Source organism: Salvelinus alpinus, chromosome 21, assembly GCF_045679555.1.
Source record: "Salvelinus alpinus chromosome 21, SLU_Salpinus.1, whole genome shotgun sequence".
Taxonomy (NCBI): Eukaryota; Metazoa; Chordata; class Actinopteri; order Salmoniformes; family Salmonidae; genus Salvelinus; species Salvelinus alpinus.
This window is the reverse complement of record NC_092106.1, coordinates 10,827,921-10,846,292: the sequence shown is the minus strand read 5'-3', so window position 1 is coordinate 10,846,292 and position 18,372 is coordinate 10,827,921. Positions and strand designations below refer to the sequence as shown.

Sequence of the window (18,372 nt, the reverse complement as noted above, 5' to 3'; positions counted from 1 at the left end):
TCAGCATCCCTTCTATTTGATTGGCTGCTTACATTTTATTGCGGGCTGTCATCACGGTCTCACAACAGTGCATTCTCTGTGATGGGAGTGAGCGGAGAATAGATGGGCGACTGCCTCGCTAGTTTATTCAAGGAGGAAGATAAAGGTATGAGACGGGCAGGGCATGGAGAACAGAGGTAGGCTAGATTAAATACAAGTAAGGGATCTCTTAGCGATTCTTAGATCTAGGGCTGTTTATTGACTATTCTTTATCATAACCAACTGACTGCAAGGGAAATCATTTACACGTTTTATTCATACTATCATATTATAAGGCGGAAGGTATGTCTTGTAAAGTGACATGTCACGACAGAGCGATAATATGAGCATAGTCAGTCAATAGCGAAGTATTAAGTGATAGGCTTATACGGAACAAAATAAACAGAGGAGAAGGCGAACTATGAACCGAAGATGATTTCTGCTAAGAAAACTCCGGAAAAGAGTCGTTATCCTATTCACTATATGGTGTGGCACAACAAACATCGGAAGCTGGAGAAAGCGCTATCCATGAACGAGCAGGTGAGGAGTCTTCGGGCGACAAGTCCTCGTCTATCTGATAAAAAAGCGTGGGTCGTGCCAATAACATTTGGATAGGTTTAGGTTAGGTGTACCATCTAGTGTGACCACAGTTCGCGAACCGTGAGCTCGTTGATTGAATTGAACGGTAGGAGGTGGTGGAAGTTACATATGTTTCAATAGGTGGCTACCTGCCATGACTTTACCTCGAGAAATTATCCCATGCCATGAAATAGCGTAAACCTCGTTTGAAATGTGTTTCCAACATTGTCGTTCAGTGGGAATCTGAAAATGTGTCGAGGCTTTGCTACAATTTCTTACAACAAGGTCATTGTATTTGGCGAGCACATCATGAACTTGCAACATTGTAACGTTATTATTCTTTAAATCATCTCCTCTAGCCTACTCCAAGATTCCATTACCATTTCCTTGCTATTTGTTACATTTAGCAAGCTGTGGCTGTGCGTGTGGAAAGCTGCTAGTAATACTGTTTCGTGTTGTGTCCAATACTGTACCTTCCCACCACCTAAATGAAGAGGAGGAAACCGTGGGAGACAATGCAGATAATGTGGGCGAATTGATGCACATGCACAGTGATGGAAATAATACCAGTCTTGCCTCGGCTGTCAGAAGAGGATGTGTGGTTATGCCATGTTTACTATTTCTATGATATGTCCATACCTACAGAATGAAATTGCATAGGTGTTCATGTATTCTTTCTGGGATGTACTGTCGGAACATTTTAGCCAGTCCGTCCATTTATTTGAACCCAGAAATATGTAGAACATGATGCATGCATACAATGGAAATGGGTACTACAGGACAGACTGATGGACACAAGGCATGACAGACAGACATCTGAAAAATACTATCTTAAATGAACGACCTCTGCAAGAATATGGAATATCTAACACATTACATAAGAGTTTCATGCAGTTTCCCAGCCACACAGACAATTCAGTGGGATAAATAAGACGGAACTGAATACCTCGTAACCTGCACACTATGCACAGATTTGAATTCAGATTTCTCATGAGGATCTGCATTATTTCAGAGCCTTATTATTTCCAGCCCGACTAATCACATGCGTTTATAATACAAAGCCTATCATGCTAGGAATTTTATATTGACAAGAAATGGTAAGCAATGGTGAGAGTGCAGGTTTTAAATGACAGTAGACTGAAATGCCAGTTCACTGTTCTGCTGCTTATTATGCACCAGGTTGATGTGCAGTACAGGCTTGGCATCCCTGCTGTAACACTGTCACATCAACATAAGGGCTGTGGTTGTTTTCCCACTCTGAATGTGAGCCAAAGAAACTGTTTAAAGGAGAATATTTGCATGCCCTTCATATGTCCGGTCACTGTGACTGACACCTTATTTACAAATATAAACATTTATAGGACATTTGTAAGACTAGTTTACTCTCACTCACATCTCTGAACCTGACTCAAATGTCATGCACTCTCATATTTATGTACAAATCCAAATTCAATTCCATTCTAAATAACTTGATTTGACAGTGCACACTGTTAAAACGTATGGTAAATGCTCAGACCTAGCACCTCTTGGCTCGGATGCAATGCTGTGCAGAGCACTGTGATGCTGGTGATGATTCAAGCCTGAGCCCCATGGATTATGACTATATAAAGCACCCCCAGTTGATGTAATTTACAGGGTGCTGACAGATAAATCCTGGCCTCTCTTGGCAAAGCCTGCAGGCTTATAGAGGTGTGTTTATGGCTCCATCAGGGGAAGAGTTACACTGGCTGGCCAACTGTCTGGAACTCAGACTGACTTGCTGGCTGTATGGACGGTCAAGTGTGCACGTGTGGATTGGATATGGCTGACGGTGGTTGCATATGTGTCAAGGATCAATGGTATCTAAAGGAGTGCAGGACACAAGAAGTGCACAAGGTGTAGGGAGCAAGTGCATACAGGGTAAGTAAGGCTTGCGCCTCTCTGATGAAAGAACAGAGAAGTGCTGCACCAGGAGAGACAGAAAATGTTATTGGTATTGAGTATCAATGTAACGACAGCGCAGTGAAAAATGAAGCCGGGAAGGAGAAGAAGAAGCACTTAAAAGAGCAAAAGTAAAACATATAAATTGAGCAGGGAGGAGAGTGAAGAGGGGGAGCTCAATTTGCAGCTTTCTTTAAGCAGTGTCATAAAACAAAGCAGAGGGATTCTGTGAAGAGAGAGAGCTGACAACAAGGTAGAGACAAAGAGGGATAGTCAGAGGTTATAAAGTAACATGAGGATGCAAGTGGGATAGTGAAGGGGGGAAGGGAGGGAGGAGTGAAAGGGAGGAAGGAATAACAGCACTGTGCAGCAACATATCACTATATCCTGATCCAACCACTAAAAATGCATCCCAGATATGATTGAAATGGAACTCTCCAAAGAGAGGCGAGGAGGGGACACCACCACCGCCAGCTCTCCCCCACCCCACCGCTCCCCTCCCTTGCCCACTTTCCTCACTCTAATGTGTACGATGCTCACAGGCTCAGCTGGGCGATCATGTTAACTCAGCAGTCTTAAAGTCTGATGATATCAATCTGGGTGGAGACCGGCCTCATAAATTACATTGTCTTCCTTCCTCTTTTGTCTCTGCTATACCATCTGTCTATCCCTGCCTGCAATCTACAGTAAATTTCCCTGACCCGGTATACTGACCATCCATCCTCCCCTCCGTCTGTTTCTCACTCACGCACCCATCGTATCTTAGTTTTCCCCTAACCGTCCCCTCTTCTTACCTCTACAGAGCAGTGAAACTCTACACTAATTGCAGCAGTGCAGTGTCACTAGGGATAAGGATGTGATGGGACTAGATTTAGTTAAATTGTGGAAAGCTTTTAACCGAGAGAGAGGACAGAAACAGACAACAGTATTCCTTAAAGATTGAAAAGATGTCCCTGTTAATATTGTGTTGCATTGTGGGCCTGAAATGGAAAAGAGGAAATGAATGATACTTCGAGGACCATATCTGATTTCATTACTGTCTGGCCTGCCACATAAATGGTTTGCAAACAATAATGTTGTAAGGTTCTGTATTTATTTTGTTAGTCAATCTTGTGTTCTGTTTCGTTGTGTTCTTGGACGTAGTCCTGTCTTTCATTTTTGTTCATTGATTTCACCTGTGTTAGTTACTCACCTGGTCTCATCAGCTCCTTATTTAGTTCAGTTCATTCTGTTTGTGCCTTTGTGAGCTATTGTTTGTTTTGACTCTACTAAGCCTTTTCCTAGCTCGTTTGTGAGAACCAGTTATAGCCTTCAGTCCTAGTTTGGATTCACCTACCTGTTTGCCTACTTGTGTATGACCATTGCCTGCCTGTGACCACGATTCCTGCCTTCTGCGAAATTAACACCTGCTGCGCTCTGCGCGTGAATCTACACCTTTTTCTCCCTGAGTATTCATTACAAATGTAGGGACACACTTACAGTATATTTGTATGTACACACACACACACACACACACACACACACACACACACACACACACACACACACACACACACACACACACACACACACACACACACACACACACACACACACACACACACACACACACACACACACACACAAAGACACACACACACACAAAGACACACACCTGTTGTAAATAGCTATGCATAAAACTGAGGTTAGTACTGAATTCAACCTGCAATTCTCCCCAGTTCACAAGCATTGTTTGTGATATCCTAATCTATATCAACCATCAGACATGGAAAGAGTTGTTCCACAATAGTCATGTTGTTGTTTCCTGAAACACACAGCCCATAAGACAGTCCAGTTTTTGTTCCGACATTTTGTATTGATGTTTGCTTAACCGCGTCATCTTGTTGTCATTTGATTATGCAAATCCAGGGTATTTTCATCTTCTTTTCCGTGCATGAGAACAAATGTGAAGTTCCTACCTTTAGAGATAATAGGTTCCTCCTCACTTTGCATTGTGGGGGACCTTCCTCTATCCGCTGTTTCTCTATTCACAACTTCCTCCTCCCTTCACACAGAATACCATCTGCTGTCTCCTATCGTTGAGCAAAGTAATGCATGTTATTACATTAGTCTTATGGTGGCCTGACAAGTGACAACAATGGTTACGAGACATGTTGCCAATATAATGCATCTTCAAAGTTTTAGTGATTTAACAGTGAAACTTGTAGCATAATGGTGGTTTGACATTGGTTTAAAACGCTAACACAAGTGTGAAAACATCAATAGATGGATTGTGAGGTTTAGTGGTGATTCAACACTAAAGGCTGTAGCCTACTGGTTTTCCATTGGTTTGAATATTATCCCAAGTATAAATGTCTAGGTGATCATTTCACCCCCATTCTTTAGTGTGAGAGTGTTGGAGTCTCTTCAGTCGGACATGTATCAGAGACTAGTGCTGTCTGAGGTACTGCATCGCACAAGTCACGTCTGTTATCGAGGAGCAGGAGTGAGGAGGAGGGAGAGACCCACATCTCTCCCCGCCCTGCCTGTGACAGGTTCACTGACCAAGGAAGAGTTATTTCACCCAGCTCCATCCTCCTCCATCCTCCCTCAGTCCCTCTGCTGCTTTCATCTTGTCTCCGTCCAGCCGTCCCTCTCGCTCAAATTTACTGGGTTCAGACTCTCAGGCTCCAACTACTCACTCCTGCTCTGGCCTCTTTTTCTGTCTCTGCCCTGCATTTGGTGATAGAGGGATGGTAATGATATTGAGTTATTTTGAGATATTTATAGGTCGATCACACACATGCATCTGATGGTGTGGTCTCATCGGTATATGCCCCACTTACACCACACACTCACATAGAGAATGACTGCATAAAGATACATTATCCCAAGCGCATGTGTAACGTTTGGCTATAACTAGGCTATAACTCTCCTACGCATATTGAAAATGGATCAATCACAGTTGTACATGTTAACCCCCGAATTGAAAGAGGGTAACACTGAAAATAAGGGGGACAAGTTGATCCCCCCTCCCCTCCCAATGAGCACACATATGATTCTCATGCATGCATCCTCCACCCACCACAAACATATTTTGGTCTCCCAATGAAAGATTGATGTTGGTTTAAGTAGCTGCCAGAGAACATTAAGGCGAAGCAGAGAGAGTACAGGAGTAGATAGTCCAGACAGAGATGTCTATCAATTATGCAGTTTCCACTGAGAGGGAGAGAGGGGAGGACCAAGGGAGGGATGGAAGGAAGGAAGGATGGAGGGAGAGAGAGAGGGGAGGACCAAGGGAGGGACGGAAGGATGAAGGATGGATGGAGCCAATGAGAAAGTGAGAGAGCAGGCACTACGAGGCAGTCAGTGGATGATGAGGATGAGCAGAGAGAATGGGAAGACCCAGTATGACATAATATCCTTACTATAACTACCTGGGCCAGTTGATTCTGTAAGTGCCTCCGAGTAGGAGTGCTGATCTGTGGTAAGGTCCCATCCAGGTGTATTTCATAGTATTCATTATGATCTAAAAGGCTAAACTGATCCTAAATCAGCACCTGTACTGAGACTTTAGCTAATGCCTGGCCTGTGAGTGTGGGGTGTGTGGGTCTGTATGTGTTTGTGTGTTAGATAGTGGGGCTCTATTTGTGGGCTGTTTGTTGGTCAGAACCACATTGTTCACATGTGAATGAGTAAGTGTGCCACTGTGTTTCAGGGTTAATGTGTGCACTAGTGTGAAGACGTGAGAATGAGGAGGTGTGGACTCGGAGGTGACATGTGTCTGTGTACCACAGCAGAAAAGTGTTACATTTGAGTGTATTGGTTTAGCGTGTCAGTTCTATACCGTAACTGACCAATAATGAGTGTTATTGTCAAGAGTGGTTTCCCTTTTTAATATATATATATTTTTTAAATGTCAAATTTTACTGAACGGATAGAGAGAGAGGACTTGTGATTGCGTGTTTGTTTGTGTGGTAAAGTGGCTGCTGTTGTGTTTCTATTTGAGTGTCTCAATGGTGTCAAAATAACAGACTGACCCAGTCTGATTAGTCAATGGGGGCCACTTGTCTTAAACAATAGGAGTTTCCTGAACACTCCCTCTCTATTCTCTCCCTTACCACACCTCTCCGCCTCATAGTCAAGCCTTTTTAGAAGGCTCTTTGCTCTCATACTTATTTAGCTTTATACAACGGGTGGGTCTAATCCTGAATTCTGATTGGTTAAAACCACATTCCAGCCGGTGTCTATTCCACAAGTTACCACCGATTAATCTATGACGTTAAAATGCCTATTTACTCTGTTCCATCTGACTTCACAATCCATTGTCTCATCAGCCCAGCCAGCCAATTTATAAACTTGATCTTCACTATAAAAACATCTAGACATTATCTCACATTTCTTTTAGACTAACATTTAGTTTTCAACAGCGGATATTTGTATAATTCTTGCTGTCTTTCTAGACGACATTTGCAACATTGTTTCAATATTCAAATTCGATCTCCTGCTGTCCCATAATAATGAACGTGTCGGGAGTCGGGACAAGACAGGCAGGCAGCTTTTGTCAGCCAGTCGAAGTCGTGGTCGAAGTCGTGGTCCCGTGTGGCTCAGTTGGTAGAGCATGGCGCTTGCAACGCCAGGGTTGTGGGTTCATTCCCCACGGGGGGACCAGGATGAATATGTATGAACTTTCCAATTTGTAAGTCGCAATTTGTAAGTCGCTCTGGATAAGAGCGTCTGCTAAATGACTTAAAATGTAAATGTAAAAATCATGAATCAGCATCATTTCAATGAATGTACTGTATAGAAAACAGGTCAAACGAAACAAAGTGCAGCTAGTTTGCAGTCTTTCCAGCTTCAGTTTGAAATGATTGTGTTCGCTGTGTTGTTGGCTAGCTCCTCTGAACAACAGTGTCCTGACGAGAGAGCACATTTTCTATACCAGGCGAAATCACACATCATTTATTGTGGATGTATCCAAATAAAGGTCACTAGAAAACAGCTTAAACAAACGCAAATGCAGCTACTTTGCTGTTATTCTGGCTGCACTGTTTGACATGACAGTAAGTTAGCTGTAGATGGCTAGCTAGCAAGCAAGGGATAAGAACATTTAGAATGAACGACTGGGTCGCGTCCATAGATATAGAACAAAAAGACTTAAAGACTGGGTCGCGTCTCTGGCAACTGAACCGATAGAACAAACGACCATCCGGCTTGGGTAGCAACCCTAGATTTGCGTGGGGACTATATCTCGTGGAAGGATGAAATAGTATGAATGAATTCATCAAAATAACGTTTTTAATGAAAATATATAAATCATTGTTAAAGCCGTTGTATAAAAGTGTAAATGCCCTCGAAGCTGGTGATAATGTGATAATGCCCTCGAACTTCATCTTGGGCCTAACACCTGTGCCAATATATCCTCCAAACACCAGCTTCTCGGGCATTATCACTTAAATATTGTAACGAATGGTGTCAGTGCAACTCGCCTTGTGGCTTTTGAACCCGGGCCTCCCAGCCTGTAGGCAATCTTGCTAACTACTGGTCCAACACACGAGCCTAGTTAGACAACAATCGTTACAATAGTCCCCTCAAATAATCAGAATACTACCACCATTTCTTGCTGCTTTGCTCTTGCTGTTGATGTACTTTTCACTGTTATCTGCCAGTGTCACTCCATCTTTCTTATCCTTTTTCCATCCATCCATTCTCTCTCTCTTTCCCTCTTTCTCTCTCTCTTTCCCTCTTTCATTTACATTACATTTAAGTCATTTAGCAGACGCTCTTATCCAGAGCGACTTACAAATTGGTGCATTCACCTAATGACATCCAGTGGAACAGCCACTTTACAATAGTGCATCTAAATCTTTTAAGGGGGGGGGGGGGGGGGGGGCAGAAGGATTGCTTTATCCTAGGTATTCCTTGAAGAGGTGGGGTTTCAGGTGTCTCCGGAAGGTGGTGATTGACTCCGCTGTCCTGGCGTCGTGAGGGAGTTTGTTCCACCATTGGGGTGCCAGAGCAGCGAACAGTTTTGACTGGGCTGAGCGGGAACTGTACTTCCTCAGTGGTAGGGAGGCGAGCAGGCCAGAGGTGGATGAACGCAGAGCCCTTGTTTGGGTGTAGGGCCTGATCAGAGCCTGAAGGTACTGAGGTGCCGTTCCCCTCACAGCTCCGTAGGCAAGCACCATGGTCTTGTAGCGGATGCGAGCTTCAACTGGAAGCCAGTGGAGAGAGCGGAGGAGCGGGGTGACGTGAGAGAACTTGGGAAGGTTGAACACCAGACGGGCTGCGGCGTTCTGGATGAGTTGTAGGGGTTTGATGGTGTCATCCCCAGGGCTACTTGGAGGGCCCTACAAAGCTACTCTGACATCAATCACTCACTACCCATTATTCAGTACACACACAGCCTACGCCACCACCACCCTCTCTATTTCACAGAGCAGTTGCCGCCACTCAACCAGCCCTGTCTGCTCCAACGCATAGCACACCTTCCTCCTCCTTCTCCCTCTCTCCCGCCTCTTCTTCTCATCCCTTGGTTGCTATAGTGATACACCTCTATTCCCTCCCTCTATTCCCTCCACACCTCACCCTTCACCTCCGACAGTGCCTGTGTGGATTCCTCTTTCTGTTTTGCTGCCGTTCCATTCCTCTTCTTCTCTCCGGCGCCCCCCCCCCCCCCCCCCTTTGGGATTAGGAGCCTCAGTTGTTGCTTACGATCAAGCAGTGGCATCACTAACGCTAATGCTGGGCTTGCTAATTACAGAGCAGGGCGTGGCCCCCGGGAGGCCCCTGGAGAGAGAGGGAGAGCAGCAGGGGAGATGAGGAGGCTCCACGTGGGAGGAGGGAGGCTGCTCCTGGTGAAAAACAACCCAGCAGCATCCCTCTGATGTACTGTACAACACACTCGACAATAACACACTGCAAAGTACACTCGACACACCAACACCAACTGCCAGGGCTGCACTGACCTGCACTGGGGCACACGTGAACCAAAACACAAGCCCTCACACAACACAACAGTGTGTGTGCTTTGTGATTTTGAAACATTTCCAATGCAAATATGAATAGACGCGAAGCTCGGATGGAAATGTACCATAAAGCAATTCCGCTTATTCACTGTTACAACCGCTCCTCCCCTCACAACAGCAAGCTTTATCCATCCATTTCCACGCGCTATCATTTCATCTATACATTTTCCACATCCGCCAGTTACGCAGATTCTGATTCCTCAGTGCGGCTCCTTGTTTGCATCCCAAATGGCACCCTATTCCCTTTATAGTACACTACTTTGACCAGGGACACCACAGGGCTCGGGTCAAAAGTAGACCACAATCGAAGGAATAATGTGCCATTTGGGACGTAACCCCAGTCGTCCTCTATCAGCCTCCCTCATTAGGATGCCAGCACGTGGTTGGTTTGTTCTTGACCTTGGATCCTGCCAGGAGCTCGAATGAACCTTTTTTAATCACAGGCCAGAGATCAGATTTATCAACATAGAGACTTGCTGATTTAGACCAACTAGACTGCAGAGCAGAGAGACTACATCAAACACACTCCAGTAGGCTACTAGACTATGATAGCTACTGTATCAAAACTGAGGCAGGAAGAGACAGAGACAGAGAGAGAGATCAACTCTCGAGAATGACAGAGACGTTACATCGAGACACTTGTAGTGTAACTCACTATATAAAGCCGACCCATCTAGAACACTGGCGTGCCAGTCATGTGAGGATGTGATAGCTCAATTATCACCTGTCTCTTCTCCTTCCATCACTCTCTCCTCCACACCTCCTCCACCCTCTCTCTCTCTCTCTATTTTTATCTCTCTTTTTGCCAGATGAGCACCATGCCATACAATGAACCCACTTCTCTCCTCTTCCCCCCTCAGGTGGATGTGGAGACCCTGGACCCCCGGGGTCGGACCCCCCTCCACCTGGCTGTCACTCTGGGTCACCTGGACTGTGCCCGCTTGCTCCTCCAACATGGTGCCGACGTCAGCAAGGAGAACCGCAACGGATGGACAGGTGAGACAGAGAGGGGTAGGAGTAGGAGTAGTAGTACTGATAGTAGTAGTAGCAGTAGGAGTAGTACTGATAGTAATAGAAGTAGTAGTATTAGTAATAGTAGTAGTAGTAGCAGTAGGAGTAGTACTTGTAGTACTGATAGTAATAGTGGTAGTAGTAATAGAAGTAGTAGTATTGGTAGTAGTAGCAGTAGGAGTAGTACTAGTATCGGTAGAAAACTTTATCATCCCTCAAGTGGAAATATTTTTTGGGGGCAGAATCATCAATAGAACACAACAGGCATGTGTAGTGTGAAAGCATACGTAGATAAATTGGCTAGGAGGAGTCTAATAGTGACTCACCATTAAAGGCTGGAAGGATATACTGTATAGAATCTATATAGAAATAGATTGAGGGGATTGGATTCTACGAATAGGAACCATTTGTTTGTGGATTGATGGTGAGACAAATGGCCGTTGTGGATAGATCTAATCAAGTAATTAGGCACACTTGCTTTTAAATGCACTTGTTGATAATTTAAAAAGAAATTGAAATTGATTTGGTAGGTTAGGCAGAGTTTCCTTAGAGAGTTGATTGTGGACTGGGCACTGGGAAGGGACCTGTATTGTATAGTGTATTTTTTAAAGATTTTATTTAACTAGGCAAGTCAGTTAAAAACAAATTCTTATTTACAATGACGGCCTACCTCGGCCAAACCCAGGCGACACTGGGCCAATTGTGCACCGCCCTATAGGATCTCAATCACGGCCGGATGTGATGCAGACTGGATTCAAACCAGGGACTGCAGTGACGCCTCTTGCACTGAGAAGCAGTGCCTTAGACCACTGCGCCACTCGGGAGCCCCAAAAACGTTGCTCTGCTGTATAGCACAACGTAGCATAGTTCAGAGTAACACAGCACAGTACAGCATACACTCACTAGACAGTTTATTAGGTACACCCATCAAGTACTGGGCCGTACAGCCTGAATTCTTCAGGGCATGGAAACGTTGCTCAATTGGTATCAAGGGTATCAAACATTCCTCACACCATTAAACTACTGCCACCAGCCTGTACCGTTGACACCAGGCAGGATGGGGCCATGGACTCATGCTGCTTACGCCAAATCCTGACTGCTCTCAGCATGACGCAACAGGAACTGGGATTCGTCGGACCAGGCAATGTTTTTCCACTCCTCAATTGTCTAGTGTTGGTGATCGCATTTCCCTCTGGAGCCGCTTCTTCTTCTTTTTAGCTAATAGGAGGGGAACCTGGTGTTTTCGTCTGCTGCAATAGGCCGTCCGTGACAAGGACCGACGAGTTGTGCATTCTGAGATGCCGTTCTGCACACCACTGTTGTACTGTGCCGTTATTTGCCTGTCTGGCCCGCCTGTTAGCTTGCACCATTCTTTCCATTCTCCTTCTACCTCTCGTCAACAAGCTGTTTTCGCCCACAGGACAGCCGCTGACTGGATGTTTTTTGTTTGTCGTACCACTCTTGATAAACCCAAGACACTGTCGTGCGTGAAAAGCCCAGGAGGCCGGCCGTTTCTGAGATACTGGAACCGGCGCCCCTGCCACCGGCAAGTCTACAACGCTCGAAGTTGCTTAGCAAACTAGTTTTGCCCATTCTAATGTCCCACGGTATAATGTTCCAACACTAACTGAATGCCTGTATGCCTGCTTTATACAGCAAGCTACGGCCACGTGACCACTGTCTGTAGTTGCGAACCAAATTTGTGAACGTGGTGGTGTACCTAATAAATTGGCCACTGAGTGTGTGTCTATATGTAAGGTGAAGATTGTCTTTCTCTCTCCCATAGTGCTCCAGGAAGCAGTCAGCACACGAGACCCAGAGCTGGTGCGCCTAGTTCTGCATTACCGTGACTACCAGCGGACCACTAAGAGACTGGCGGGAATCCCTGTCCTCCTGGAGAGACTGCACCAGGTGAGAGGCGCTGACACTGAACACAAGTACAGAGCACAACACCAAACTACAGACATTTAGGAAACACTTGAAGATATATTTTGTGTTAGCACTAGACTTATTGAACCATACTGTAAAAAAAAAAAAGTATCAAGCTGTTTCAACTAAATATTATTAAGTAACTGATTCCACAGCCCTTTTTTTTTGTTTACTCAACTTTTCAGGTTGAGCAAACACCAATTCTCATGTTCGGGCAAACATTTTTTATTTTTCGGATAACATTTGAACAGAAAAGTTGAGTAAACAAAAAAATGGTTGTGGAACCACTGACTTTATAGTAATTAGCTGAAACAACTAGATTTGTGGGTGTATATATGTTTTTTACAGTGCACTAGTTCCCAGCTAGTCTACGGGGTGGTTCCCGGACACAGATTAAGCCTAGTCCTGGATCTGTGTCCGGTAAACCACCCCTTACTGTTTTCTTTGATTTAATTGACCATTTAAAAACATAATTCAGCCACACAACCACTGCTTTACTGTCGCTAGACAGTCATCAAACTGCAGTATCTGCTGCCAGATCTCTCCTCTCCCTGAGCCACATCCCTCCTATTGTTTATTTGTGGTATTTGGTATGTTGTTCGGAGTTGTAGAGTTGCAAAGAAAAAGCCATATCTCAGACTGGCCAATAAAAATAAAATATTAAAATGGGAAAAAGAACACAGACACTGGACAGAGGATCTCTGCCTAGAAGGCCAGCATCCCGGAGTCGCCTCTTCACTGTTGACGTTGAGACTGGTGTTTTTGTCACGACTTCCGCCGAAGTCGGCCCCTTTCCTTGCCATCTCCGCTCCATTTTTCATTTATCCATTTGTTTTGTCTTGTTCCCTGCACACCTGGTTTTCATTCCCCAATCACACTACATGTATTTATTCCTCTGTTCCCCCTCATGTCTTTGTGTGAGATTGTTTTGTGTTACGTGTCTGTGTTGACGCGCTATACTGGTATGCGTTTATTCCGTGTTTTATTTCACGAGGTATGTTTATTTGTTTGTACATATTATTGTGACTGTTTGCGCGTTTGCACTTTTGCATTGGCTGGAGGTTTCGACGCAGTGGCGTCCGTCTGTGGGTTTCTCCTGCCTAAATAAAGTGTGCGCCTGTTCACAACTCTCTGCTCTCCTGCACCTGACTCCACTCCCAGTACGCACGCCATTGACAGTTTTGCGGGTACTATTTAATGAAGCTGCCAGTTGAGGACTTGTGAGGCGTCTGTTTCTCAAACTAGACACTAATGTACTTGTACTCAAATCAAATCAAATTTATTTATAAAGCCCTTCTTACATCAGCTGATATCTCAAAGTGCTGTACAGAAACCCAGCCTAAAACCCCAAACAGCAAGCAATGCAGGTGTAGAAGCACGGTGGCTAGGAAAGACTCCCTAGAAAGGCCAGAACCTAGGAAGACACCTAGAGAGGAACCAGGCTATGAGGGGTGGCCAGTCCTCTTCTGGCTGTGCTGGGTGGAGATTATAACAGAACATGGCCAAGATGTTCAAATGTTCATAGATGACCAGCAGGGTCAAATAATAATAATCAGGTGCAACAGGTCAGCACCTCAGGAGTAAATGTCAGTTGGCTTTTCATAGCCGATCATTGAGAGTATCTCTACCGCTCCTGCTGTCACTAGAGAGTTGAAAACAGCAGGTCAGGGACAGGTAGCACGTCCGGTGAACAGGTCAGGGTTCCATAGCCGCAGGCAGAACAGTTGAAACTGGAGCAGCAGCACGGCCAGGTGGACTGGGGACAGCAAGGAGTCATCAGGCCAGGTAGTCCTGAGGTATGGTCCTAGGGCTCAGGTCCTCCGAGAAAGAGAAAGAAAGAGAATTAGAGAGAGCATACTTAAATTCACACAGGACACCAGATAAGACAGAAGAAATACTCCAGATATAACAGACTGACCCTAGCCCCCGACACATAAACTACTCCAGCATAAATACTGGAGGCTGAGACAGGAGTCCTCTTGCTCAGTTGTGCACTGGGGCCTCCCACTCCTCTTTCTGTTCTGGTTAGAGCCAGTTTGCGCTATTCTGTGAAGGGAGTAGTACACAGCGTTGTACGAGATCTTCAGTTTCTTGGCAATGTCTCGCATGGAATAGCCTTCATCTCTCAGAACAAGAATAGACTGACGAGTTTCAGAAGAAAGTCTTTGTTTCTGGCCATTTTGAGCCTGTTTTTATTTTTTTTATATTTGAGATTATTCAACGTAACCACCCTTTGCCTTGATAACAGCTTTGCACACTCTTGACATTCTCACAACCAGCTTCACCTGGAATATTTTTCCAACAGACTTGAAGGAATTTCTTCCTTTTTCTTCCTTCTTCCTTTCTTTGCAGCAATTTGACCATGAAGGCCTGATTCACGCAGTCTCCTCTGAACAGTTGATGTTGAGATGTGTCTGTTACTTGAACTCTGTGAACCATTTATTTGGGCTGCAATTTCTGAGGCTGGTAACTCTAATGAACTTATCCTCTGCAGCAGAGGTAACTCTGGGTCTTCCTTTCTGGTGGCGGTCCTCATGAGAGCCAGTTTCATCATAGTGCTTGATGGTTTTTGCAACTGCACTTGAAGAAACTTTCAAAGTTATTGAAATTTTCCGGATTGACTGACCTTCATGTCTTAAAGTAATCATGGACTGTCATTTCTCTTTGTTTATCTGAGCTGTTCTTGCCATAATATGGACTTATTTTTTTCCAAATAGGGCTATCTTCTGTATACCCCCCTATCCAAGATGGCGTAGCAGTCAGACGTCTTTGTCTTTGTCTTGTCTCGTCCCATGTATATATTTTTTCTTCGCATTCTTTTTAATATTTTTCCTAAACCTCAACTTCAAAATACTCCTCTGCAACCCGCCTCACCCAACGTGGTGTGGATCTGTTTTTTTCCTAAAGTATTTCTATTTACCTCCGAACTGGAATACCTCAACTGAAGCTAGCTAGCTAACTAGCTACCAGCTATCAGTCAGCTAACCTTTAGATCGGAAAGCTCTCGCCAGTTCGTACAACGCGTTTCAACCCAGAGCATACCGGATCTATTTTTCTCTCCATATCCCCGGATTCCTACCGCAAACTCTGAACCCTTTCATCTGGATCATCGCAGCTAGCTAACCCGCAACCCGGGTTGACTACTCCTGGCTAACGTTTCCGTCCCGTAGCAAGCACCAACTAGCCTGGGGCTATCCCATGCTAGACCCATCTCCCGGCTAGGGCTCCTGGGCTACTCCTAAAGTCCACTCCTCGGCTACAATATCCGGACCCCTTCTACTGCTGGTACGGGGCACGGAACCCCGCCGATCCTTCATGACTGGAATACCGACATAATCTGCCCGAGGATCCCAACAGGCCCCTCAGGTGCGATGTCCCCTGAAGGCCCATTCTGCTAACCGTGGCCTGCTAGCTATCTATAGCATATTGGACTGTTAGCTGATCCACTATACCCATGTTGCCAATTGGAGTTGGACCCCTCTGCTACTTGGAACCCTACTAATTCCACGACTGGTCTATCGACGTCACCGCACGAGGAGGCAAAAACAGACTTTTCCCCCATCGCGACGTCCCTCTAAGGCACTTTAGCTAGCTTGCTAGCCCCGGCCTGCTAACTGCTAGCTTGCTAGCACCGGCCTGCTAACTGTCTGAATCGCCGTGTCCCCAGCCAGCCCAACCACTCACTGGACCCATACGATCACTTGGCTACGCATGCCTCTCCCTAATATCAATATGCCTTGTCCATTACTGTCCTGGTTAGTGATTACTGTCTTATTTCACTGTAGAGCCTATAGCCCTGCTCTGTGTCTGCTCTGTGTCTACTTTGAAGAATCTCAAATATAAAATATATGTTGATTTGTTTAACACTTTTTTTGGTTACTACATGATTCCATATGTGTTATTTAATAGTTTTGATGTCTTCACTATTATTCTACAATGTAGAAAATAGTTTTTAAAAAGATAATAATATCAAAGGCTGCACTGAAATCTAACGGTACAGCTCCCACAATCTTCTGATCAATTTCTGTCAATCAATCATCAGTCATTTGTGTCATTGCAGTACGTGTTGAGTGCCCTTCTCTATGAGCATGCTGTTGTCAACTTGTTTACAGAGAAATAGCATTGTATTTGGTCGAACATCATTTTTTCCAACAGTTTGCTAAGAGCTGGCAGCAAGCTGATAGAACCCGTAAAGGCTACTTTATGTAGGACTTTGGCTTCCCTCCAGGCCTGAGGACAAACACCTTCTCCCCTAGACTCAAATTAAAGATATGATAGATAGGAGTGGCCATTGAGTCAGCTACCATCTTCAGTAGCTTTCCATCTAAGTTGTCAATGCCAGGAGGTTTGTAAAAAATATATCTCCATTTCCCACACTAACTTTTAGATTTTTTAAATTTATGAATACGATGGTTCACTCTTCGTTGTTGGCATTTCCTGTCTAAGTTTTCCCACTTTGCCAATTAAGTAATCATTAAAATAATTGGCAACATCAAATGTTTTTCTGATGAATAAGCCATATGATTCCATGAAAGATGGAGTTGAATTTGTCTTTCTGCCCATAATTTAATTTAAAGTAATATTTAAAGTACTCCAAAGTTCATCAATCTTGGCTTCATAATACAGTTTTCTTTTTGTTGAGTTTAGTTACATAATTTCTCAATTTGCAGCAAGTCAGAAGTGCAGCCAGACTTATCAGCCACTCCTTTTGCCCCATTTCTTTCAACCATAAATATGATGTAAAAATATTTTTTTTACATCATCCACATAAGAGTCACAGCAAAATATATACTATTTTAGGCCCAGCTTTTGGAATTTTGGCTTTCCTGGATATAGCCACTACATTGTGATTACTGCATCTAATAGGTACGCATACAGCTATCTAATGTGTACGGATACAGATATCCAATGTGAACAGCTACAGATATCTAATGTGTACGGATACAGATATCCAATGTGAACGGATACAGATATCTAATGTGTACGGATACAGATATCCAATGTGAACGGATACAGATATCCAATGTGAACGGATACAGATATCCAATGTGTACGGATACAGATATCCAATGTGTACGGATACAGATATCCAATGGGTACGGATACAGATATCCAATGTGAACGGATACAGATATCCAATGTGAACGGATACAGATATCCAATGTGAACGGATACAGATATCCAATGGGTACGGATACAGATATCCAATGGGTACGGATACAGATATCCAATGTGAACGGATACAGATATCCAATGTGTACGGATACAGATATCCAATGTGTACGGATACAGATATCCAATGGGTACGGATACAGATATCCAATGTGAACGGATACAGATATCCAATGTGAACGGATACAGATATCCAATGGGTACGGATACAGATATCCAATGGGTACGGATACAGATATCCAATGTGAACGGATACAGATATCCAATGTGTACGGATACAGATATCCAATGGGTACGGATACAGATATCCAATGTGTACGGATACAGATATCCAATGTGTACGGATACAGATATCCAATGGGTACGGATACAGATATCCAATGGGTACGGATACAGATATCCAATGTGTACGGATACAGATATCCAATGTGTACAGATACAGATATCCAATGGGTACGGATACAGATATCCAATGTGTACGGATACAGATATCCAATGTGTACGGATACAGATATCCAATGGGTACGGATACAGATATCCAATGTGTACGGATACAGATATCCAATGGGTACGGATACAGATATCCAATGTGAACGGATACAGATATCCAATGTGTACGGATACAGATATCCAATGGGTACGGATACAGATATCCAATGTGTACGGATACAGATATCCAATGTGTACGGATACAGATATCCAATGGGTACGGATACAGATATCCAATGGGTACGGA

At 44.3% G+C, this 18,372-nt stretch overlaps 1 protein-coding gene across 1 annotated transcript in view; it reads left to right on the top strand.

The window, feature by feature from the left end:
• Window positions 1–60: 60 nt before the first annotated feature.
• The window catches only part of LOC139547830 (ankyrin repeat domain-containing protein 13B-like), a 38,806-nt gene continuing 20,494 nt past the window's right edge, over window positions 61–18,372 (top strand). The window contains exons 1-3 of the mRNA XM_071356946.1: window positions 61–558; window positions 10,385–10,520; window positions 12,322–12,446. Coding sequence (XP_071213047.1) covers window positions 451–558; window positions 10,385–10,520; window positions 12,322–12,446 — 369 coding nt within the window. The 5' untranslated portion in view covers window positions 61–450. The remainder of the gene's footprint in view (window positions 559–10,384; window positions 10,521–12,321; window positions 12,447–18,372) is intronic.